The sequence below is a fragment of the Piliocolobus tephrosceles genome, chromosome 16 (assembly GCF_002776525.5).
Source record: "Piliocolobus tephrosceles isolate RC106 chromosome 16, ASM277652v3, whole genome shotgun sequence".
Taxonomy (NCBI): Eukaryota; Metazoa; Chordata; class Mammalia; order Primates; family Cercopithecidae; genus Piliocolobus; species Piliocolobus tephrosceles.
The window spans coordinates 50,041,866-50,065,177 of record NC_045449.1 but is presented as its reverse complement, the minus strand read 5'-3'; the positions used below and the strand labels follow the sequence as shown (position 1 = coordinate 50,065,177).

Sequence of the window (23,312 nt, the reverse complement as noted above, 5' to 3'; positions counted from 1 at the left end):
GGGACTTCTTTCTGAAACATGACTTTGTTTCTATGCAGAACAAAGCAAACGTAGAGTGACAGGGAAAAGAAGTGAGGTAGGGAAGGCTATTCTGTTAAGAGTGATTACTGGGCAATAGAGAGGCTCCCTAGGTTATGGAAGAGTCAAAGGGTAACTGGATCCCAGAGGTGATAGAGAGAAGCACACTTACCAGAGACAGTGTCTATTTGTAGGGACAACAGAGTAAAGCTGCATTCTATGGGCACTGTGGTTTGTCCTGGAAGCATCTTAGGCTGGCAGAGTCATACCTCTAGGAGAGTTAATACTCTAGAAAGAGGAGCAAGTCTAGAAATAAGATGATAGAAATTTCCAGAGAACTTGAGAAAAAGCCACCATGGATACAAAGATATCTCTGAGCACCTTGTTCCAATTTTCATTTCTTGGTGAGTCTGCGGTACTATGCTTCATATTCATGCTTCAGTGCTGCCGTCTGAACTCTCACTGCTCCAGACTGTTTCCAGCATAGTTTTTCTTCTAGATATTTCTACTCTTGCTCATCTTTAGAGAGGCTGTTGCTTCACTACAAGTTGGCAAACTTTTTAATTTTAGGGCTTTGTGGACCCTATAGTCTGTCACAACTTCACAACTCTGCCACTGTAGCACAAAAGCAGCCATATACAATAGCTAAACAAATGGGCACGGCTGTGTTCCATTAAAACTTTATTTACTGCTGGGCGCGGTGGCTCATGCCTGTAATCCCAGCACTTTGGGAGGCCGAGGTGGGTGGATCATGAAGTCAGGAGTTCAAGACCAGCCTGGCCAACATGGTGAAATCCCGTTTCTACTGAAAATACAAAAATTAACTGGGCGTGGTGGTGGGCGCCTGTAATCCCAGCTACTTGGGGAGCTGAGGCAGATAATTGCTTGAACCCGGGAGGTGGAGGTTGCAGTGAGCTGAGATCTTGCCACAGCACTCTAGCTTGGGTGACAGAGTGAGACTCTATCTCAAAGAAACAGAAAACAAACAAAAACTTTATTTACAAAAATGCAGCAGGGTAAACTTGACCTGTGGGCTGCCGTTTGCAGATACCCCCTTTTAGGTATGTTCCCATCCATTCAGTTGGTTTCCATTTTACTTTCTCATTTCTCAACCATGAACATGCCATTGTTTTCAGTCTCTCCATGTGCTGGCAAGTTCCCTAAACCCCAACCAATAGTAAGGCTCAGGATCCTTTCAGCGAATACAGGTTGAGTTTCTGCTGTAAAAACAAATTGAATGCTGAAACATGATGAATGTGGGAGGAAAGAGTTACCTGGAAGAGTAACTCTCAAAGCTCTCTCTCAGAGTTCTCTCTCTGGGGAGAAAGAACAGTGGCAGAACCTCCTGGGTGAGGAATCCCTGATTCCCAAACAACTCCACCCCATGTCCCTGGATGTCCTCCCCTCTGAGTAATGTGGACAGCCTTTTGGGGCTGTGATGATTCTATCTCCCATGAAGCCATCTGATGAAACTCTGATTTCACCAACCACTAGCACCCAGGAAGAGCCTGGTGTGACATAAGCTGAATGGAATAATTTTATGGGTTGAGGGGGGACTCTTTAGAAGCATCTAACTAGCATATTTTGGAGAAAAATTAGCTGAAGCATTAGGAAAGGAAACTATGCGTATGCCAAGCCCCCACCCACCGTTAATAGTATAAAAGGACCGTATGGGAAGGAGAGACTCAAACCCGCCCACATCCACTTCCAGCAGCTTACCTGCTTTTCCATTACCTGTCCCAGCACCATGTCTTACAGTTGTTGCCTGCCCAGCCTGGGCTGCGGCACCAGCTGCTCCTCCCGGCCCTGCGTGCCCCCTAGCTGCCACGGCCACACGCTGCCCGGGGCCTGCAACATCCCTGCCAATGTGGGCAACTGCAACTGGTTCTGCGAGGGCTCCTTCAATGGCAGCGAGAAGGAGACAATGCAGTTCCTGAACGACCGCCTGGCCAGCTACCTGGAGAAGGTGCGTCAGCTGGAGCGGGAAAACGCGGAGCTGGAGAACCTCATCCGGGAGCGGTCGCAGCAGCAGGAGCCCTTGCTGTGCCCCAGCTACCAGTCCTACTTCACGATCATCGAGGAGCTCCAGCAGAAGGTGAGCGGGTCGGCCACGTGGGGGGCCAGCAGCAGCTGGCTCTCTTTGAACAGTAAGACATTCTCAAGTTCAAGTGTACCTCATGAGAGAAATTTCTTTTCAGATTCTGTGTGCCAAGGCTGAGAATGCCAGGCTGGTGGTGAACATTGACAATGCCAAGCTGGCCTCTGACGACTTCAGAAGCAAGTATGTTGAACTTCAAGGTCCCTATGGTTCTTTCATGGCCCTAGGGACCTACTATTGCCTGGAAGAGAAGAGAAAGCCATTTCTCCTCCTAGGGCTGGTTATGTAAAATCAGTTTCAAACAGAGACCTGGACTCATGTGCTGCCTGCTCTTTGGTCTATACTGGTCTTTTTGGAAGTGTTTCTTAAACCACAAAATTCAGAGATTGAAATGAATTGTTCTTTGGGAATTGATTTGGTGGTATATTAGTTAACAAAACTGAGAGCACAGTGAGACACTTCATATCATGCGTGCCTGTGGGCTCCTTGTGGTGTTAGGGTGAGTCAGGGAACCTCTCCAGCCTCTCCATGGACAGCTTGACTAAAACATATGGAAGAGAAGAGGCAGAAAGCTATGTAAGTTCGAGAAGATTCAGGTCAATTCTACCCAAACAACACATGAGAAGGGAAGGTGGTTTTCTTTTCTGACTTATCCTCCCACTCCGATGCATCCAGGTACCAGACAGAGCAGTCCCTGAGGCGGCTGGTGGAGTCGGACATCAACAGCATACGCAGGATCCTGGATGAGCTGACCCTCTGCAAGTCCGACCTGGAGTCCCAGGTGGAGTCCCTGAGGGAGGAGCTGATCTGCCTGAAGAAGAACCATGAGGAGGTATGAAACAAATTCACAAAAGCAGGCCTCAGAGCTAAGCTACTAGTACTGGGAATCAGGAGACGATTACTGTCTGGATCCCTGTTCTGGGACCCTTCTCCGAGGAACTCAAGGTATTCTCAGAGAGTGATGGTGCTACATCCATATCAAGGAGTGGAGTGAGCTGCTCATTCTCCAGTGGCTGGGTGAGGGTTAGGCAGGTGCTGAAATTACTGAGGAGGGGCATCATTCATTGAGCCCTGCTCTCTGCTCATCACCACTAGGTCCTGAATTTGGTGGTGGAGATGGAGGGACAAAAAAGAAATAAGACATGGCCCTTTTCTTCAAAGAGCTCATAGTCTAGTATAGAAAGACAGTCATATAAACACAGTGATGTAAACAAGACAGAGTGAAACAAGTACCATATGAGATGTACAAGCAGTATCCTCTAGAAATAATCCAGGCTGCCCAAGAGGAGATAGAGAACTCTTCTCAGATGCAAAGAGGAGGATTTCAGTACTTGGGTGTTTCAGTCTGAGGGAAGAGGTTGAACAAAGACACAGAAGTGGCAGGGCAGGGTGTATCTGGGTATGGCTGGGCATGCAGTACCTCCAAGGGTGTGGTAAAAGTGAAGATGTGATGGGAAACGAGGAAGGACTTGCATATGCCAAGGAGTTTAGACCTAGTCTTATAGAAGGTATAAGGTTTCAGTTTCTATGGGACAACAATTGATGTGATCTCTGTTGGAGTTTATTGCTATAAAATGTGCGTGTCACTCTTTGGAGATGATCAGAATATTCCTTTCAGTGCTTTTTGGGCAGTATTGTGCTCATTTTCCTGGAGCAGGAAAATGGCAGATCCATTGCCGTAGGTTCATTGTTTCCCTTTTCTCCATCAGGAGGTCAACACCCTGCGCTCCCAGCTTGGAGACCGCCTCAATGTGGAGGTGGATGCTGCCCCCGCTGTGGACCTGAACCAGGTCCTGAACGAGACCAGGAGTCAGTATGAGGCCCTGGTGGAAACCAACCGCAGGGAAGTGGAGCAATGGTTCGCCACGCAGGTGGGCATCTAAGCATGGCCACTCAGGACCCGAGGTGCCCCAGGGCCCTGGAGGCAGGGTCTGATCCTTTCCCCACTTGGGTGTTTCAGACCGAGGAGCTGAACAAGCAGGTGGTATCCAGCGCAGAGCAGCTGCAGTCCTACCAGGCGGAGATCATCGAGCTGAGACGCACGGTCAACGCCCTGGAGATCGAGCTGCAGGCCCAGCACAACCTGGTATTGTGTATTGTTCTGACCTGCTGGTGAGCGATGGGAAATTGGGAGGCAGAGTCCTGGGGACACCCTTGGGGACACACACTCTCCTTAGCTCCTTGGAACTTGTGAGTTTTTTTGGAACTCCATGGAGGAACCCTATAAGGAGCAGCTCTCTGACATTCCTGATCTTCCCCATCACAGCGAAACTCTCTGGAAAACACGCTGACGGAGAGCGAGGCCCGCTACAGCTCCCAGCTGTCCCAGGTACAGAGCCTGATCACCAACGTGGAGTCGCAGCTGGCGGAGATCCGCTGTGACCTGGAGCGGCAGAACCAGGAGTACCAGGTGCTGCTGGACGTGCGTGCACGGCTGGAGTGCGAGATCAACACGTACCGGAGCCTCCTGGAGAGCGAGGACTGCAAGTGAGTACCTGGTGGGCGGCACCCCTGCAAGGCACAGTCACTATTCTACTGTAGGATAAAACAGGGACTTTGAAGATCAAGTTTCAGATGCCAACCTGTCTGTAGAGGCCAGAGTTTTGTATTACAGCTGTGGGAAGTATGGGATATTTATTGCTAACATTACCGGGGCTAATTATATTTTCTTTTACAAAAGATAGACATGGGACTTGACTGCTTCCTCCAGCAGAGATTTTTTGGATGCTGATGGGCAAATAAATCTTTCTATCTTCAGGACTGTCTTGTCACCACAAAAAGGAAAACAAAACTGTAACAATGATCACTTTCTCTGATTTAAATGGAACTTTCAAATCCTCCGTTTCATTAATTCTTGTTAGAATCATCTGAGGCAGGCAGAGTGGGACTCATTATCACCATCTTATAGATGAGCATTTGAGTGTCAATAGGGATGATGATCAATCACTAACAGAGTATGGCAATTGCCAGCGAACATAATATTTTTATGAACACAATCTTGTGGAATTTTCATAATCCTGTGTGGTTGGTACTACCAGTCCTAACTTATAGGTGGGAAAGCTGAGGCTTAGAAGGAGGAAGTGACTTTCTTGTGTGTCCAGGGTCATAGAAGGAAGGCTGGCATTCCACCTTACATGTTCTTTGCTCATTTCTGCCATTGTATCAGAACTCTGTAGAAGAAGTGATCCAAACAAGGCATGGCTTCCTAGGACATCAGAGAACGATTTCTGCTTGTTTCTATGCCTCTTTGGGTTGAGCCTCCCTTGTTTGAATCACCCTTCTCATGCTGATAGTATAATGCTTCTGCATCCCAGGCTGCCCTCCAACCCCTGCGCCACCACCAATGCATATGAAAAGTCCACTGGATCCTGCATCACCAATGCTTGTGGTCCTCGTTCCCGCTGTGGGCCCTGCAACACCTTTGGGTGCTAGATACTCTGGGGCCAGCAGGAGTATAGCATGAAGACAGAACTACCATCGATGGGCCAGTTCCACATCTCTGACAACCATCAGCCAGCAGACCCCACCCCGAGGCATCACCACAATTATGGTCTGGAAGGAGAACAAATGCTCAGTGTTTGGGTCTGACTCTGAACCTAGGCCCACTTGATCCTCCTCACCCCAAGCCCTTCTCCTGTACTCAGTTTGGGTTCTGATGGTCAGAGGTTGGAGCTGTGACAGTGGCATACGAGGTGTTTTGTTCTCTCTGCTGCTTCTACCTTTATTGCAGTTCCCCAAATCGCCTAATAAACTTTCCTCTTGCAAAGCAGACATGATTCTCATTTGTATTCATTATTTTCAAAGTGTTGACTCTCTGTGTGCTTCTTATAAAGCCACTTGAAAGCAGAAGGTGGACTTTATAGGTTAATCATCTCCTAAAAGGTCTTCATCACCTTCATTAACATTCATTAAGCACAGTGAGTCCCAGCATCCACTTAGGCCAGCATAAAACAAGTGGGATCACTAGGACAAGAGGCCTCATCTGAATATGATAAACATATTTCTCATGGGACCTTACTCAGTAAAATGCAATGGATAGCACCTCTAGACAGTTCCACTCTTTCTTTTAAGTCCCTACCAGAGGATGACAGAAGTTAATATTTACTGAACACCTACCAAATACCAGGAATTGTGCTACTAATTTTTTCTCTTCCTCACAGTGAGGAAGGATCAATGGCAGGACTGAACCCAGAGTTCACTCTCTGCTTGTCAGTTACACATAAGGTGTAACTATGAGAGAATAAAACTGATTTCAAACAAGCACCTAGAGCTTGTACATCCTCCTGGGGAGACACAATGCTATTAGCGCTCAAAGCATCTTTGAAACTCTCCTTTGTGAAATACTGAATAACTCAATACTAAAAAGCACCACCTTGCCATCTTCCATATTTGAGCAATACCCAACCTATTTTGAAAGTGTTTCTTTTCTCACTTGAATTGTTTAACCATGGGAACTACATATGAATTTTGGGACCCTCCCCCTCAAAGTTATTTAGAATCAAATTAGGATATTACAAGTCAGGCGTCTGCAAATGCTAACAGTGACCACTTTCCTGATGCCTGGCTCCTACTGGTGCCTAACTGATGTCTAACCAAGGTTAATGGTTCCCATCACTGCGCATGCTGTGGTTTGTGCCAAGGCCACTCCCCCAGTCTGCAGATTGTCCCGAGATTAACCAATCTGCTAGTTACGTCTTCTTTCCTTGAGATGAAGCTTATTCTATCTCCCCTGCTGTGATGATGTCGGTTCCATCATCATATGTCAGTCTTAAATTCTCAAAAAAATTTTTTTTTTTTTTTTTTTTTGAGACAGAGTCTCACTCTATCACCCCAGCTGGAGTACAGTGGCATGATCACGGCTCACTGCAGCCTTGAACTCCCCAGGCTCAGGCTATCCTCCCACCTCAGCCTCTTGAGTACATGGGACTACAGGCATATGCCACCACGCATGGCCAATTTTTGTATTATTTGTAGAGACCAGCTGGGTTATCCACACTGGTCTTGAACTCCTGGGCTGAAGCAATCTGCCCACCTTAGCCTCCCAAATTTCTGGGATTACAAGTGTGAGCCACTGCTCCTGGCCAGTCTTACATTCTTGCACTCTCATATTCTAGTTCATTTAATATCTACTCCTTTGTTGTTGATGTTGCTGTGGCTTAGGCGGGAGACCTTGGAAGATCATCTGAGTGATACTCCATGCTCTGCTCAGAATGTCTTAGACCCAGTTTGTGGACTCTAGCCTCTCTTTCCTCAGGGAGAGTTCATTCCCCGGAGCCGCCTCCTTGCCTCATGCAAATCGCCCTTGTTCAATTTATCCCGGCAGTTCTCCACACATTCTGGGATTACTGTCCACTGATAGTTACCTCTCAGCTGCCTTCACCGGGAACAGTGCCTCCCAAATACCCTGTCGCGTGCTTTGTGAGTGAGAGTTCAAAGATCTCAACACGGTGAATACACCTTGTTCTTAGTGTTCAATGTGTAAAATATTAAGCAAAACTTGTCTCTATGTTTGATGGAGTTGTGTCAGTGGGAAACGTGGGTCTAGGGAAAACAGTCCTTAGTTCTTATCTCTGCCATCGTGCTTTCCTTGGAGGATAAGAGAAAGGAGTGTCAGGGAGCTCACTTGTTCTCAGGACAAAGCCAAACTGCTTTTCTGAAGTATCTGGGAAGGGTCAGTGTCACTACTGAGAAATAAAACTAAAATCCTAAGCCCTCCAACTGACTGAAAAGACTCTGTCTTGGCCGAGGGTACCAAAGAGAAACCTTAAAAACAGATTCACACGTATGTTTATTGCAGCACTGTTCACAATAGCAAAGACTTGGAATCAACCCAAATGCCCAACAATGATAGACTGGATAAAGAAAATGTGGCACAGATATACCATGGAATACCATGCAGCCATAAAGGATGCATTCGTGTCTTTGCAGGGACATGGGTGAAGCTGGAAGCCATCATTCTCAGCCAACTAACACAGGAACAGAAAACCAACACCGCATGTTCTCACTCATAACTGGGAGTTGAACAGTGAGAACACATGGACACAGGGAGGGGAACATCACACACTGGGGCCTGTTGGGGGGTGGGGGGCTAGGGGAGGGATAGCATTAGGAGAAATAATGTAGAAGATGGGCTGATGGGTGGAGCAAACCACCATAGCACATGTATACCTATGTAACAAACTTGCACGTTCTGCACATATATTCCGGAACTTAAAGTATAATAAGAAAAAAAAAAAAAAAAAAAAAGGAAAAAGAAGGAAAGAAAGAAAAAATCAGAGTCCCTGACCATGACAGGACGGGAGATCAGACATGCCTCAGTATGCCCCTTCCTTATTAACCTTTAACCTGAATTCTTTCCTAAGGAGTAAGCAGAAACCAGCTCTGGAAAATAAGAAACAGATGAATCATTCCTTTATCACCTTTAGCCCATCATCTGAAGCTGTGACTGGATTCCTTCCTCCTCCCTTTTGCGGTTTCAACACAGCAACCGACCGGCATTCCTTCCTGATAAGAGACCACCAACCATGGAGTGGTCTGGCCAGTCTACAGAGGATGTGCAGTGGGAGTTTTCACATCCTCTACCTCACCTTTCAACATTAGAGGGTCAAAAACTCCATCCTTGGATCATGCTAATGCTACCATTTGTGAACATGCGACCCATGAAGAGGCATGAAGCTAAATTGCACATGCTTACATTTGTCTTTTCATAAATATTCATGACTCCTCCTGTAGCGTATTAAATAGTATATTTGGCCGCCTCACTCAGCATACATTCCTTTCTCACATTTCCCTCCCTCAAAATGCTTACTCTTGGCTTCTGCCAGAGGCTACGCTTCCCAACTTGTAGGATGGCCAGCCTGGGGGCTGCAGCCTTTTATGAGAAATAAAGGTCTCCTTTCCAAGTTTATGAATCTTGTGATTTTTCAGTTGGCACTACTCAGCTTACTGATTTGGCAAGATACACTGGCTGTAAAATTCACCATGACATGATGATGACCTGCGATTGGCCATCTAGTGTGACAAGGCAATGCTGCCAATGAAATGTGGGTACAATGCTAGCTTGTCTCACTTTGTAATTTAAAAATTTCTAGTGAAATTAAACATTTAAAAATATTTTTGTTGGTCATTCATGTGTCTTCTCTATAAATTTAATTCAATTCAACATATAATCATTGAGTGCTTATGATGGTGCCTGTTGGGCAGAGCAGTGAACAAAGCAAAGACCTGCTCTAAGAAGCTTACTTTCAAGTGGAAGAAGACAGACAATAAAAAGAGGCAAGCAAGCATGACCATGTCAAGCAATAAGTGCTGAGAGGAAAAATAGGAAAGGGAATAGGAGGTGGAAACTTTTGGATAAGGTGGTCAGGGCACTCTATGTCTGATGTGGAGAAATAGGATTTACTCTATTTACATGTAATTTTATTACTGACTTTTTGGACTTATTTTAAAAATCTTACTTTGTCCTTTCCATTAAGCATGGTATTTTTTCTTTGCTTATTGTTTCCTCATTGCTTATTGTTTCCTCACTTCCTGACACCTGTGGATTGATCTCGTTTCCTTTGTTCCCCCTTTTAATAAGTGTTCTTAATTTTTAAATGTGCACACTTGATTTAACACTAGCTAATTTAATCTCTTCCTTCTTGCATAAAAACAAGGTCCATAGAAGTTTTTTTTTTTAAGAGACAGGGTCTGACTCTGTTACCCAGGCCGGAGTGCAGTGGTGTAATCATAGCTGATACAGTTTGGATGTTGTCCTTGCCCAAGTCTCATGTTGAATTTTAATTCCAAATGTTGGAGGTGGGGCCTGGTGGGAGGTGATTGAATCATGGGGGCAGTTTCTCATAAATGATTTAACACCATCCTCCTTGGTACTGTCGTCACAATGGTGAGTGAGTTCTCAAAAGATCTGGTTGTTTAAAGTTGTGTGGCACCTACCCCGCTCCCCTGCTTCTTTTCCCACCATGTGAGACACCTTGCTGCACCTTTGCCTTCCACCATGATTGGAAGCTTCCTGAGGCCTCCCTAGAAGCAGAAGTCTCTATGTTTCCTATACAGCCTGCAGAACTGTGAGGTAATTAAACTTCTTTTCTTTGTAAATTACCTAGTCTCAGGTATTTCTTTATAGCAGTGTGAGAATGGACTAATACAATGACCCACTACAGCCTTAACCTCCCAGGCTCAAGTGATCCTCCTGCCTCAGCCTCCAAAGTAGCTGGGACCACATGTGCATGCCACCATGTCTGGCTAATTTTTTACTTTTTATTTTTGTAGAGACAAAGTCTCCCTATGTTGCTTAGGCTGGTCTTGAACTCCTGGGTTCAAGGGATTCTCTGTGTTGGCCTCCCAAAGTGTAGGGATTACAGGTGTGAGCCACTGTGCCCTGTCAGAAATTTTTATTTATGTTCTTTATTTTACTTTTTATACCTCAGTTTATTTTATTATTTATTTATTTATTGACAGGATCTTGATCTGTTGCTCAGGCTGGAGTGCAGTGGCATGACCATAGCTCACTGCAGCTTTAACTTCCTGGGCTCAACCTATCTGCTTGTCACAGTCTTCCAAGTAATGGAACTATAGGCACATGTCACCATGCATAGCTAATTAATTTTTTTTTTTTTTTTGTAGAGATGAGGGTCTTTCTATGATGCTCAGACTGGTCTTGAACTCCTAGGCTCAAGCGATTCTCTCGTCTTGGCCTCTGAAAGTGCTAGGATTATAGATGTCAGTCACCACATTCAATCTTACCTTATTTTTATGCTCCAAAATTTGGTCATTATTATTATTATTTAGATTTATCTACATGGTTACCAGTTTATTTGTTTGCAGTGTTTCTTGGACTTTATTTCTCCTTTCTGGTTTTAACTTTCTATTTTCTGAAATACATTCTTTGATAGTTTTTATAGCATTTGCTATGGTTTGAATGACCCCTCCAAAACTTGTGTTCAAGTTTAATTGCCATTGTGTTGGTATTAAGAGGTGAGACCATTAAGTGGTGATTAGGCCATGAGAACCCTGCCTTCATCAATGGATTAATGTCATTTTATCATGGGAGGGGGGTAGTTATCATGAGAGTGGGCTTGTTATAAAAGGAGTTTGGCCTCCTTTTGCTCTCTGGCTGTCATGCTGTCTTGCATTTACACCTTCTACCATGGGACAATGCAGCATGAAGGCCCCTATCAGATGCCAGCATCTTGATATTGGTCTTCCCAGTCTCTAGAACTGTGAGAAATCAGTTTATTTTCTTTATAAATTACCCACTGTGTGGAATTCTGTTGTAGCAACACACAGCAGACTAAGAATCTGTAAGTGATAACCTCTCTGTTATTCTCCGAAAATATCTTTCCTTAGTGGTCACTCTTACGTGATCGTTTAGTTTGTATAAAATTCTAGGTTGGCAGCTATTTTCCTTCAGCATGTTGGAAATATTATACCATTATCTTCTGGATTATGTTGTTGATGCTGAAAAGCCTATTGCTAATCTGTATTTCCACTATTGGTAATTCTTCTATTTTTTTCTCTCTCTGACTGTTTCTAAGATCATCTCTTTGTCTTTAGTGTTGTGCAGCTTCACTGTGTTATTTCTGGGGATGGCTTTAGTTTAGTTTTCCTGCTTAGGACTTATGTGCTTCTTGATTGATTCATGTATTTCAATACCTGTGGAAAATTCTCAGCCATTACATTTTTTGAATATTACTTATATTTTATACTCCATTTTCTCCTTCTGAATTCCTTTTTTTAAAAAATAGCTTCACTGAAATATAATTAATATATCATATTTATAATTCATATACTATAAAATGTATAGATCTAAAGTATAAAACCAAATGGTTTTTAGTATAATGAGAGTTGTAACTACTACTACCATTTTAAAACATTTTATTACCTCTAATAGAAACCTTGTACCCATTAGTAGTCACTCTGTTCCCTGCAGCCGTTCAGGCCCAGGAAATCACTGCTGTCTCTATAGATTTGCCTATTCTGGACATTTTATATAAATGAAGTCATACAATATGTGTTTTTTTGCCTGGCTTCATTTACATAGCATGTTTCAAGGTTCATCCATGTTGTAACATATAACATGTATTATGGAGGAATAAGTGCATGATCCTAACCTAGGATCACGAAGATTTACTTCTACAGTTTTTTCCTAAGTTTTCTAGTTTTAGCTGTTACATTTAGGCTGTGATCCATTTTCAGTCATTTTTTTTTTTTGTCTGTGATATAAGAAAGGGGTCAAACATTTTATTCTTTTGCATGCGGATGTCTAGTTGTCCCAGCATTATTTACTAAAAAGACTATTTTTCCTCATTAATTATATTGGGACCTATGTTGAGAATTAATGGACCATAAATGTGAGGGTTTATTTCTGGACTCTCAATTTTATTCTGTTGGTCTATATGTCTATCTTCATGCCAATAGAATACTGTCTGGGTTATTGTAGCTTTGTAGTAAGTTTTGAAATCATGAAATATTGATCCCCCTACTTTGTTCTTCTTTTTCAAGATTGTTTTGGCTATTCTGGGTCTTTTGTATTTCCACATGAAGAAAAGGAACAACACGTCAAGTTCTATGAAACAGCTCACTGGGATTTTGGTAGATGTTGTTGAAAGTTTAGATCAACTTGGGTGATACTGCCATCTTAACTGTGGAGCCCAATGGAACATCTCTCTTGTAACCAGAGGGGTGTAGGAAAGAAGGACTGTATTCTTCAAGCTGCCCTGCCTGGATTAGAAATGGGTAAGTTATGAAAAATGGGATCTGCTGATGTGTACTGGCTGCTGGGAGGACTGGGAACTGTCACTCGGCTGCCCAGCCTATGGTGCTTCTGGAAGGCAGAGCTATGAGAAATAATGGAGTCCCTCATTTAAACATCATAGCCCCCAGTGTTCTTACCAAGTTTCCATTTTTTTTGTGGTTGTTGAGTAAATGCTTCTCAATTTGTTGTAAGGCCTTTAATCAATGTCTAGAGCCTTTGACTGACGTCTTTGATAATTTTGAGTGGCTTAATTGATGTCTTTCTAGGAGAGAGACTTCCCCAAGCTCTTCATATAGCCATTTCTGTACTTCTTCAAACAGATTTTGGACCTTCACATTCTAGTTTGTCTGTCATCTCTTTCATATTTTCAATCTCTAAATATTTCTGTGTTATATTCTGGTAAATTTCCTTATCTATCTTTTCCAGTTGACTTATTCTCTTTTTATCTTTGTCTAACTTAATGTTTAACCTATCAATCGAGTTTGAAAGTTTGAAGTATTTTACTTTTGTAGAAAAGAAAGGCTCTTTTATTATTAATTTTTTAAGATTTGGCTTTAATAAATGCAATTCTAACAGAGATGACAATACTTTATTTGGTTTTGTAAGAAAGCGATATTTCAGTTATTAAAGCTAAGAACAATTTAATACATAAAAAGTGATTGAACACATAAAAGTAAAGGGAATAATGAGGCAGAAATGCATATTTTATATCTTAACATAAATGAATAAATGTGACATCCCATTTAAAAATTAACAAAATTACATCAATCCCTAGACAAAAAACTATTAGGAGTCAACTTAATTTTATAAAAATGGATTTGTCATTTAGTCAAAAAAGTAAAAGAAAAACAATTAAATGTGTTGACTCCTAGAACTCTGTTAAAATATTTCTGTGAAGCTCTGTGGAACAATTATTAATAAAAATTAAGCTGACAAAACAAATGCAACAATTAAACAATTGCTGTGACTTAATAGGAGAAGTATAAAATATCTAAAAGTGTCCAATAGAATTATGAGAGCTAAAACTTTGTTTTTAATTAAAATTTCATTAGTTCAGTAGGAGATGAGTGAAAACTTAGCACCCTGAATAATATGATTGATATCAAAAGAAAATTTTGACTGTTTGAAGCCACTAAAGACCTACTGATGAAATTTTACATTTAAAATTTGCACTTTAAATTACACTCTTCACTTTTAGAAGTTGTTTGACTTTTTTTAAACATGCCTATATTTTTTGCATAGTGATTACCATTTTGTTTAGGGATTTGATTCCTTATTTTGTCCTATAAGCTCTTTAAACATATTTAATATTCTTGGCTTTAACCTTCTGTATCTTGTATCTTCTCCTTCTTGCTAACTGTGAGTTATTTCCTTGGGTGTTTTGTTAATTTATCAGCATGAAGGTTCTTGAAGCATGTGGGTAGCATCGATTCACCCCCAAACCTTAATGATAAATAGGTTACTGGTTTAACAATCCCAAAGGAGATTTTTACTATTTACTGTTTTTTTAAAAACTATTTTACTATTTACTATTATAATTTTAAAATTAGAGCTAAGAGATAGTTCAGTTTTCAAAGTTTTCCTTTAACAATAAGCATACTTTATTTTTCTAGTTCACATTTTTACTAAGGGTTTAGTGTTTAGAGAGACTTACCTCATTCAGTGGTCTCAGCCTGAACTCTCTTATAAAGACTAAAAGCCTTATCCTATTTCTCTAGTCTAATTTATCCTTTTTCAATTTAGACTGTTTCACAAGCTCTCTGCAAGTTTGGGCAAGTCACTTCCCCTTTTGGGTCAAAATTGTCCCATTTTTAAAATGAAAGAGTTGAGTGAAATGACCAGTTAGGTCCTTGGTAGCTCCAGCATGCTAAGCTTGTAGTCTTTATCTGACTTAGATAGTATTTCCAGAAAAGAAATTTAATTATTCTTTATATGTATGTGGGAGGTATAGTCTATGGATGCGGGTCAAATGAGGTGGTTCTAGCAGCTGATCTTGGACCATTCTAGCAGTCAATGGCAGAATGTTTCTCCAAGGGTTGCTCCTCCTTGTCTTTTCCTTCACCCAAAGCTCAGACCTCATGCCAGTCAATTCATGAGCTATAGGTAGCTTGATTTCCCTTCATCCCTTCTTAGTAGCTCACCTTTGGAATGGGCAAAGAGAGCAGTTGTCACAAGGGCATGAGTGCTGATCACAACAAAGGCTTTATTTCTAGGACAACAGGCTCAAGTGGAATTTAGTAATTATATTGGAACAGGAGCCTTGTAGGTTTCTTTTCTTTTCTTTTTTTTTTTAACAACTCATTGTTCCTCTAGAAGATTTGTAAGAATTTCATTCTGAAATTTTAAATGTGAATTTTATTTTGTTTATTGTACAGAAGTAACACATGTATTTTCAAAGAATTTGGAGAGATGAAAAAAAATTCATAATCCTGTTGTTTAATAGCATCCAGTGTCATTGTGGTGTGTTTTCTTTAATCTCTTAATTTTCCTCATTTTAATAACAATTTAATTTTGTTGTGACTATCTTTTGTGTACCTTACTCTAGATAAGCAGATTGCTGTTGAGTAGAGTCACCATTGTTTGACCAATTGTTCTAAGTTGCTCCAAACAGATGGGATATAATCTATATCTGATGGGATATAATTATATTTCAATTACCAAATTGTTCGTATATAATTGTATCATCAATTTAGAAATAACAATTGAAATCAGAGAGTAACAAGAAACTGTACTATTGCTGAATTCTATCTTTATTTACACATTGACTCATAATTCTTCTTCAACACAGCATATCTATGGATAACAAGATGTCTTTCTCACTGCCCTTGATTTCTGTCCTTAGGTAATAGCAGATCAGATTGGTTGTGAAATTCTTCAACATTTCAGTAGGATGGTGATGGGGATGATAATGCAGTGGGAATCAGAAGATCTGGGTCCTAGCTAGATGATAGTTTCTCCATTCTCCATTCTGAGCCTCAGTTTCCCCTTTATAAAATGAAGGGGTTGGATGAGTTGACCACTAGGATCCCCAATATCTCTCTTGTTCCAAGGTTTTCCCTCTCTCTTTTAACCATTTTCATATTTAGGATCTATGTTAGGAGGTGAGAGGGAGGAAGAGAAGAGCCAAATGAGAAGCCATCTGGTTTTTGGTCTGTAGCTGTAGCTGGGAGGCTTGGAAGCTGCTTGGATTGGTAGCTGTAGCTGGGAAGCTTGGAATCTCTATCGTCTGCTTCATCCTCTACTAGCAAGGACATAGGGAGCCCCTCCTCTTTCTGGCCAATGTATGCCTCCTCAGGCACATACTTGAATTTTTTCCTCATTGCCTCTTTAGGATATCAAATAAGGCTTGTCTAACGTCTTGTGACAAAAGAGAAGTGGTGTCATATGCATGGGCAGTTCAGATTACTCATGCTTCTTGGATAATTGTTCCTAAATAATAAACTATTGTGAATCATCAAGTTCAAACAAGTCTGGCATCTGCTTAAAGCACACTCCAATTATTGTATGAAAGTCTGTATTGGTAAGATCAAAGCTCCAAGCTTTATAATCAGATATATAAATGTATTGCAGCAGAATTTCTCTTAGTAATAAACATCTCAATTCTGTGTGTTTGAAGTCTTGGTTTACCAAAGTTCACTGTGGACATTACTTTAAGAATGTGCACAGGCGCTGCATACAGCAGACACAACTGTGTGACCCTGGAAGGGTCTTGGCAGCTTTCTGGTCAAGGTAGCCAATACCCTTTCCATGGTCCTGATCATGTGTGGCCCCTTTGCTGCACTTGGCACATCTGACGTCACCTCCTCTTGGAAGCACCCTCCTTCCTGCCCTCCTGGGATGCCACGAACTTGTTCTTATTCTTTTTTTTCCTCACCATTTCTCCATTTATCACAGATTCTTTTTCCTTCTCCTGATCTCTGATTGGGAAATTCTCCAAAGTTTGGTCCTCAGCTCCTTGTTGCTCTTCTCTTTGTACTCTCTCTTGGCCCAGTGCTCTAACTCTCTCACTTATACTAAACCTTATCTGTATCATCATCCCTGCCATAAATTCTAGTCTTACACGGACTGTTACAATAGCCTCTTTGCTGAACTCTTTGCCTCCAATCTTTCCTTCATTTTTCTAAAACAGATAAATATTTGCTAAAACATTTCCTAAAATGACTTTTGTCACACCACACTTAGGTTCAAAAGCTTATATTGGCTCTACAGCTTCTGGGGAAGTCCAAGCTGCTGCACTTCACCATTGAGACCCCTACCACAGGGTCCCCATACAATCCCCCATAAAGTTTTAATTTCTACCACTTCCCTTCACAACTCTCCCCTTCCTGCTGCCTAGGCTTACCCTGGTCCTTCAACCATGCCCTGGGCTTTCCCACCCCATTCCTGTGTGCACATTATTCTCCTCACCTGCACTTCCTAGTTTTCTCCCCTCTGCTCCTTAGAAGCCTCCCCATCCCAGCACAAATCCATTCTTGAGAGCTTCCAATCCTGGAGGCGCTCGCCCTCCCCAGTGTGTAAACTACTCACTTGCCGCTTGTCAACTCCTTCCTCAGATTATTATTTCCTGTTCATCCCTTCATCCCTCTACACACACCCATTCAACAGTGCCTACCAGGTGCCTAGAGCTGGGAATTCAAAGACAAACTAGATCCTGCCCTTGCCTTCAGGGAACTCAAATAGAGAGAGAGAGACAAACACATAAGTCATGACAGTGTCATGGTCAAGGTAAAAAGAGAACTTGGAGAGGAGAAAGGGGCGACCTGTCTGAAGAAGGGAAGGAAGTAAGCCGTTTATACTTAAGCTGCATATTGTGATGAAAAGAAAAGAGATCTGCTTTGGAATCCTAGCTCCACAACTTATTATCCCTTACCATCTATGCCTTGGTGTGCTCATCTATAAAATGGGAATTATACAATTTATCTTGAAGAGTTGTGGTGAGGAGTAATGGACATCTCAGTTCTGCATGTTTGAAGATCATGTTTGTAAAAAGGATCTAGTTTGTGAAAAGTGTCCACACTACCTTGGGCTTGTGCAGCTTCTTAACAAGTAAGAACTTCGGACCATAGCATTGGTCCTATCTCCCACCCCTCCCAGTGTCTATTACATCACCCCGGATGAAATTGTCCTAGTGGATATCTATTATTTGGTTGATTGACGTCATCATGGACGTGAAAAAGGCCCATCATATCAGGAAAGGTGGCCATCAGGAACTGCCCCAGAAAGGATCTATTCCTCTTTCTGAGAACCATGAATTTGGAATTCAGCACTTGGAAATGTGACCTAGCAAAAGACACATGGGCAAGAGCTATGCTTTTCCATTTTACCAAGGAGAGCCAGAGGCGTGCCAAGGAGTTGGGGGCCTCAAGTCAGGAAGCAGAACAGCAATACTGTCTCTTGACCTGCTGCATCCCACTGATGAAGGCCAGGGCTTTCATGAGTCCAGGTCTTTGAAGTCACACCATGAAGCTCTTGCATCATGACACACAGCATGGAAGAGGAGTCCTGACTTAGCGAGAAGCCCAAGTAAAGTCTTTTATGAGGGAAGAGACTCTTCTGAAGAAACACAACAAATGTAGGGAAGGGCTTTTGACAATCACAAAACGAGGAAAAAAAAAAAAAAAAAGGAGGGTTGCCTTAGTCCACACCCTCCACAGACGAGGTATAAATGCTCCCTGAAGGAAGGAGACCCACTGCTCTACAACTTGGAGATTTTGGACTCTTTTGTCTTCAGCTGGGCACTCCCTCCCTGCACCATGTCTTACAGTTGTTGCCTGCCCAGCCTGAGCTGCCGCACCAGCTGCTCCTCCCGGCCCTGCGTGCCCCCTAGCTGCCACGGCTGCACCCTACCCGGGGCCTGCAACATCCCTGCCAATGTGGGCAACTGCAACTGGTTCTGCGAGGGCTCCTTCAATGGCAGCGAGAAGGAGACCATGCAGTTCCTGAATGACCGCCTGGCCAGCTACCTGGAGAAGGTGCGTCAGCTGGAGCGGGAAAACGCGGAGCTGGAGAACCTCATCCGGGAGCGGTCACAGCAGCAGGAGCCCTTGGTGTGCGCCAGCTACCAGTCCTACTTCAAGACCATCGAGGAGCTCCAGCAGAAGGTGGGGAGTGGGCGACACAGTGCCTCCAGTCGGGAGAGAATTCGAGCTTTGATTGAGAAGCAATGTGAGCTCTTGATGTGAATGGAAAACTGAAAACTGGCCTTTCTATTTTGTTTTCTTAAGGGCCCATCTAATCTTAGACTTGGGACTGTTAGGTCTAAATATTTGCATAGTGTTAGTCTATGTGGAGGTAGCAGTACTTTGCATAAATGAGCTGTAATTAAAAACTACTTCTGAATGCTTCCATATGCTTGCCAAGCTCCAGAATGATTACCCTGAGGTGACAGAAAAGGACTGAGTCCAAAGGAAGCTGGGGAAATGGAATCTTTTGTAAAGATTGTGCTGTTTTCTTTCTCCCTCATCTGAGCGTTTTGCCCCTTGGACTGCTGGCTGCCTCTCTCTTCTGGGTTCCTACTTACCCTGACTTCATTGTCCTCATCTTCATACCTCTGGGCTTCTCCTGGTGCACAGTGTCCAGTGAGAGCCTAAAATGTTTGTCCAAAACTGGGAAGACTGGAAATTACCTAGGACAAAGTAGTCCCAGTTGTCTGGGACATCTGGGAGCATGTGGCTTCTTCCCTGATCCAGTCCTCTGCAACTGCTAGTTTACCTGTTTGTCTTTTCCGCTTGATTGAAAGTTTCTTGAGGGCAGGATCAAACGCTTACCAATTTTTGTATCCTCAGCTCCTAGTATCATGCCAGAAACATAGTAGGTGTTTTTCATAAATGTCAACTATTATTATTGTTGGCTTCTCAGTATTGCTCATTAGGATAGAAAAAAGATTATCTACTTATACTTTTTGCATATTTTGGTGTTCTGTTTTTTGAATATAATTTTGGAAGTATTCATTGAGTACCTACTGTATATAGAAAGCATTTAATAAGATAGACAGTGATTTCTCATCCTGATCCTTCCAAGGAAGTGAATTAGGAAGGACTTCCATTGGCGAAAAATTACCAAGTCCTTGCTCATTCTTGAATGTTTTGGGCCTTCCAGATCCTGTGCAGCAAGTCTGAGAATGCCAGGCTTGTGGTGCAGATCGACAATGCCAAGCTGGCCTCAGACGACTTCAGGACCAAGTGAGTGGGCAACCGGGGTGTTGATGTTTATTTTTCTTCTCTGGCTGCTCTCCTTCCCTTTAGCCTGTTGTCAATACAAGTTAAACAAACACTGACTGAGCTATGTTCTAGATGCTTTGCCCAAGATTCACAGAGCCACTGCACACTGTAGTTCAGAGATCCTTTCTCCAGGCCTTAGACTTCCTTTCCTCCTGCTTCTCCTCTGTGAAGTGACATCCCTAGTCGTACTGTGGGTCATTGTAGACGTGTTGGCCCCTGATGTTCTCCTATGCACAGAATCCATTCATGAGAATGAAGAATGTGGAAGTATATTATTTTGGAAATCTTACAATTTATTGGCTTTCATCCTAAATCCACTGGCTTTCTTGTTTCTTTTTTTTTTTTAGAGACAGGCACTTGCTCTGTTACCCAGGCTGGAGGACAGTAGTGCAATCATAGCTCAGTGTAACCTCAGATCCTCAGATTCCTGGGCTCAAGCAATCCTCCCACCTTAGCCTCCTGAGTAGCTAGGAATATAGAAGTCTATCCACTGAATCTTTAAACATAAAATTACCAGTGCGTTTTCTTCTAGCTTGATGCTGAAAACCTAAACAAAAGAGATGGCTATAAAAACTACAAACCCTAATTCCTAGTTGCCTGACAAACAAAACCAAAGCAGGGTCAAGGCCAAGCCTATTCCTGCCCAGCCTGTCCCTGACCCTCCTATGATCACAGATATGAGACTGAGATGTCCCTGCGGCAGCTGGTGGAGTCGGACATCAATGGCCTGCGCAGGATCCTGGATGAGCTGACCCTGTGCGGGTCTGACCTGGAGGCCCAGGTGGAATCCCTGAAGGAGGAGCTGCTGTGCCTCAAGCAGAACCATGAGCAGGTGAGTTCCCTGAAGAGTGATGGGCTCAGACTCGCCAAGGCCTGTTTCATAACCGCCACAGGGTCCAGGACAGGCTGTCGGCAGAGGCTCAATTAGCCGAGGAAGTAATTCTGCATACAAAAATGGATATGTAGAGAAAGAGTAATGTAACAACCTGTGATATGAGATTAGGATTTTTCTGCCAGAGGCAGGAATGAGGGTGAGGAAGTTGGCAAGCCCAGTAATGAGGAAAGTTGAGTAACAAGGAAGCAGCCACAGCCTCTCCTGCACCCTGGTTAGAGTGCACACAGCAGCCATCTTCTATTCCAATTCTCCATTTGTAACTGGAGAAGCCAGGATGACCTAGGCCCACCAGGCAGAGTGGGCTGAGCTGGAACAAAATGCAACTGTCATTCCTGTCCAGAGCTCTTTCTGCTGTTCAGTGTTGCTTGGAAACAGCCTCGAGCAAAATGCTCACTGTTACGGCTAAGTCAGTTGGACAAAAAAGAAGACATGTATTTTATGCAACCTGAAATCCAAGAACAATGTAAATGGTGACAGTTAATATTAATCAGGTGCTTAGTATGTGCCGAACATTGTGCTAAGTGCTTTAACTCTGGAGGCAGTTCTCATTTTAAGATGAAGAAATCGAGGCTTCAAGAAGCTTCTAGAAGCAATGTATTAAGTGGTAGAGATTAGGTTGAATACAAATTTGTCTGAAATCCACCTAAGCCCAAGGACCAAGCTATGCTCAGCAGGGAAGTAAACAGGTATTTATTGCTTTCAGCAAAATCTATGCTGGTGGAATCAACAAATCACCCTTTAAGTCTCTTCTATGCCAGGATTGCAGATTTTGAAGTAAGCATTCTGTATTTCCTCTTCAGCTAGACTCTGTTCTTTTCATTATCCATGCTTAAGAGTCAAACATATGAGGCAATATGGTATACTAGCAAAAACACTGAACTGGGCATTTGGGGACCAGAGTTTAAATAATGGCCTGCCATGTATCAGCTCTGAGCCCAAATCACTGAATCTCTCTAAATGAGGAGTGGTACATTTAATACGAAGGGCAGAGAGAGGTCATGAGCTTGAAAGTACTTTGTAAAAAGTGGAGTATACAGATTAGTCATTGAATATAGATCCTGGTTAATGAGAGGATCAGAGGGAACAAAGTTTCCTGAAAACTTAAGAGTGATCAGAAGTTGAATTGCATTCTCTTAAGGAGAGCACCAAGATCCTTTGTGAAATTTAAACTTTTGCCCTTTCTCAATCAGGAGGTCAACACCCTGCGCTGCCAGCTTGGAGACCGCCTCAATGTAGAGGTGGACGCTGCCCCTGCTGTGGACCTGAACCAGGTCCTGAACGAGACCAGGAGTCAGTATGAGGCCCTGGTGGAAACCAACCGCAGGGAAGTGGAGCAATGGTTTGCCACGCAGGTGGGCATCTAAGCACGTGGCCACTCAGGACCTGAGGTGCTCACCCTACGGCCCTGGAGGCAGGGTCTGATCCTTTCCCCACTTGGGTGTTTCAGACCGAGGAGCTGAACAAGCAGGTGGTATCCAGCGCAGAGCAGCTGCAGTCCTACCAGGCGGAGATCATCGAGCTGAGACGCACAGTCAATGCCCTGGAGATCGAGCTGCAGGCCCAGCACAACCTGGTGTGTATCGTTCAGCCCTGCTGGTGAGCGATGAGAAGTTGGGAGGCAGAGTTCTGGGGATGCCCTTGGGGCCACACACTCTCCTTAGCTCTTGGAGCTTGTGAGTTCTTTGGAACCCCATGGAGGAACCTTATTAGGAGCAGCTCTCTGACATTCCTGATCTTCCCCACCACAGCGAGACTCCCTGGAAAACACACTGACGGAGAGCGAGGCCCGCTACAGCTCCCAGCTGTCCCAGGTGCAGAGCCTGATCACCAACGTGGAGTCCCAGCTGGCGGAGATCCGCTGTGACCTGGAGCGGCAGAACCAGGAGTACCAGGTGCTGCTGGACGTGCGTGCCCGGCTGGAGTGTGAGATCAACACGTACCGGAACCTCCTGGAGAGCGAGGACTGCAAGTCAGTATGGGGGTAGTAATCTTTTCCTTGGGGCATGTGAGGTTGCTGTGGAGATGAATAGTCTTCTTGATGCAAATGAATTTATAATTTCAAGCTTTTGTTTGGAGGCAGTCCAAAGGAGAACAATATTCTTATACAAAGCCCTTTTATTATTTTCCAATCTCTTCAGCTCATTATACTCTAACTTGCTCCAATGATTTTCTGCCCACAGGCTCCCCTCCAACCCCTGCGCCACAACAAACGCATGTGACAAGTCCATTGGGCCCTGTATCTCTAATCCCTGTGGCCCACGTGCTCGGTGCGGGCCTTGCAACACTTTTGGGTGCTAGAGGCCCCATGACCAGGAGGAGAAGAAA

The 23,312-nt window shown here is 43.3% G+C and overlaps 2 protein-coding genes across 2 annotated transcripts; both read left to right on the top strand.

Annotated features, from left to right (window-relative positions):
* The first annotated feature begins 1,651 nt into the window (after positions 1–1,651).
* On the top strand, positions 1,652–5,548 carry LOC111537702 (keratin, type I cuticular Ha3-II-like). The gene is made up of 7 exons (XM_026448695.1): positions 1,652–2,113; positions 2,217–2,299; positions 2,792–2,948; positions 3,826–3,987; positions 4,077–4,202; positions 4,383–4,603; positions 5,431–5,548. The coding sequence occupies exons 1-7, from the start codon at positions 1,766–1,768 to the stop codon at positions 5,546–5,548; spliced, it is 1,215 nt and encodes a 404-aa protein (XP_026304480.1). The 5' UTR covers positions 1,652–1,765.
* Positions 5,549–18,080: 12,532 nt separating this feature from the next.
* On the top strand, positions 18,081–23,312 carry LOC111537412 (keratin, type I cuticular Ha3-I). Its single transcript, XM_023204148.2, has 7 exons — positions 18,081–18,973; positions 19,971–20,053; positions 20,768–20,924; positions 22,178–22,339; positions 22,435–22,560; positions 22,736–22,956; positions 23,168–23,312. Exons 1-7 carry the CDS (start codon positions 18,626–18,628, stop codon positions 23,283–23,285), a joined length of 1,215 nt encoding a protein of 404 aa, XP_023059916.2. The 5' UTR covers positions 18,081–18,625; the 3' UTR covers positions 23,286–23,312.

What these genes read in the sequence shown, in the direction of transcription:
- LOC111537702 (XM_026448695.1), top strand. Translation starts at nt 1,766, where the DNA reads ATGTCTTACAGTTGTTGCCTGCCCAGCCTGGGCTGCGGCACCAGCTGC. An exon ending in TCGAGGAGCTCCAGCAGAAG is followed by an intron (nt 2,114 to 2,216) that starts GTGAGCGGGTCG and finishes ATTTCTTTTCAG; the next exon opens with ATTCTGTGTGCCAAGGCTGA. An exon ending in CTGGAGAGCGAGGACTGCAA is followed by an intron (nt 4,604 to 5,430) that starts GTGAGTACCTGG and finishes TCTGCATCCCAG; the next exon opens with GCTGCCCTCCAACCCCTGCG.
- LOC111537412 (XM_023204148.2), top strand. Translation starts at nt 18,626, where the DNA reads ATGTCTTACAGTTGTTGCCTGCCCAGCCTGAGCTGCCGCACCAGCTGC. An exon ending in TCGAGGAGCTCCAGCAGAAG is followed by an intron (nt 18,974 to 19,970) that starts GTGGGGAGTGGG and finishes TGGGCCTTCCAG; the next exon opens with ATCCTGTGCAGCAAGTCTGA. An exon ending in TCAGACGACTTCAGGACCAA is followed by an intron (nt 20,054 to 20,767) that starts GTGAGTGGGCAA and finishes CTATGATCACAG; the next exon opens with ATATGAGACTGAGATGTCCC.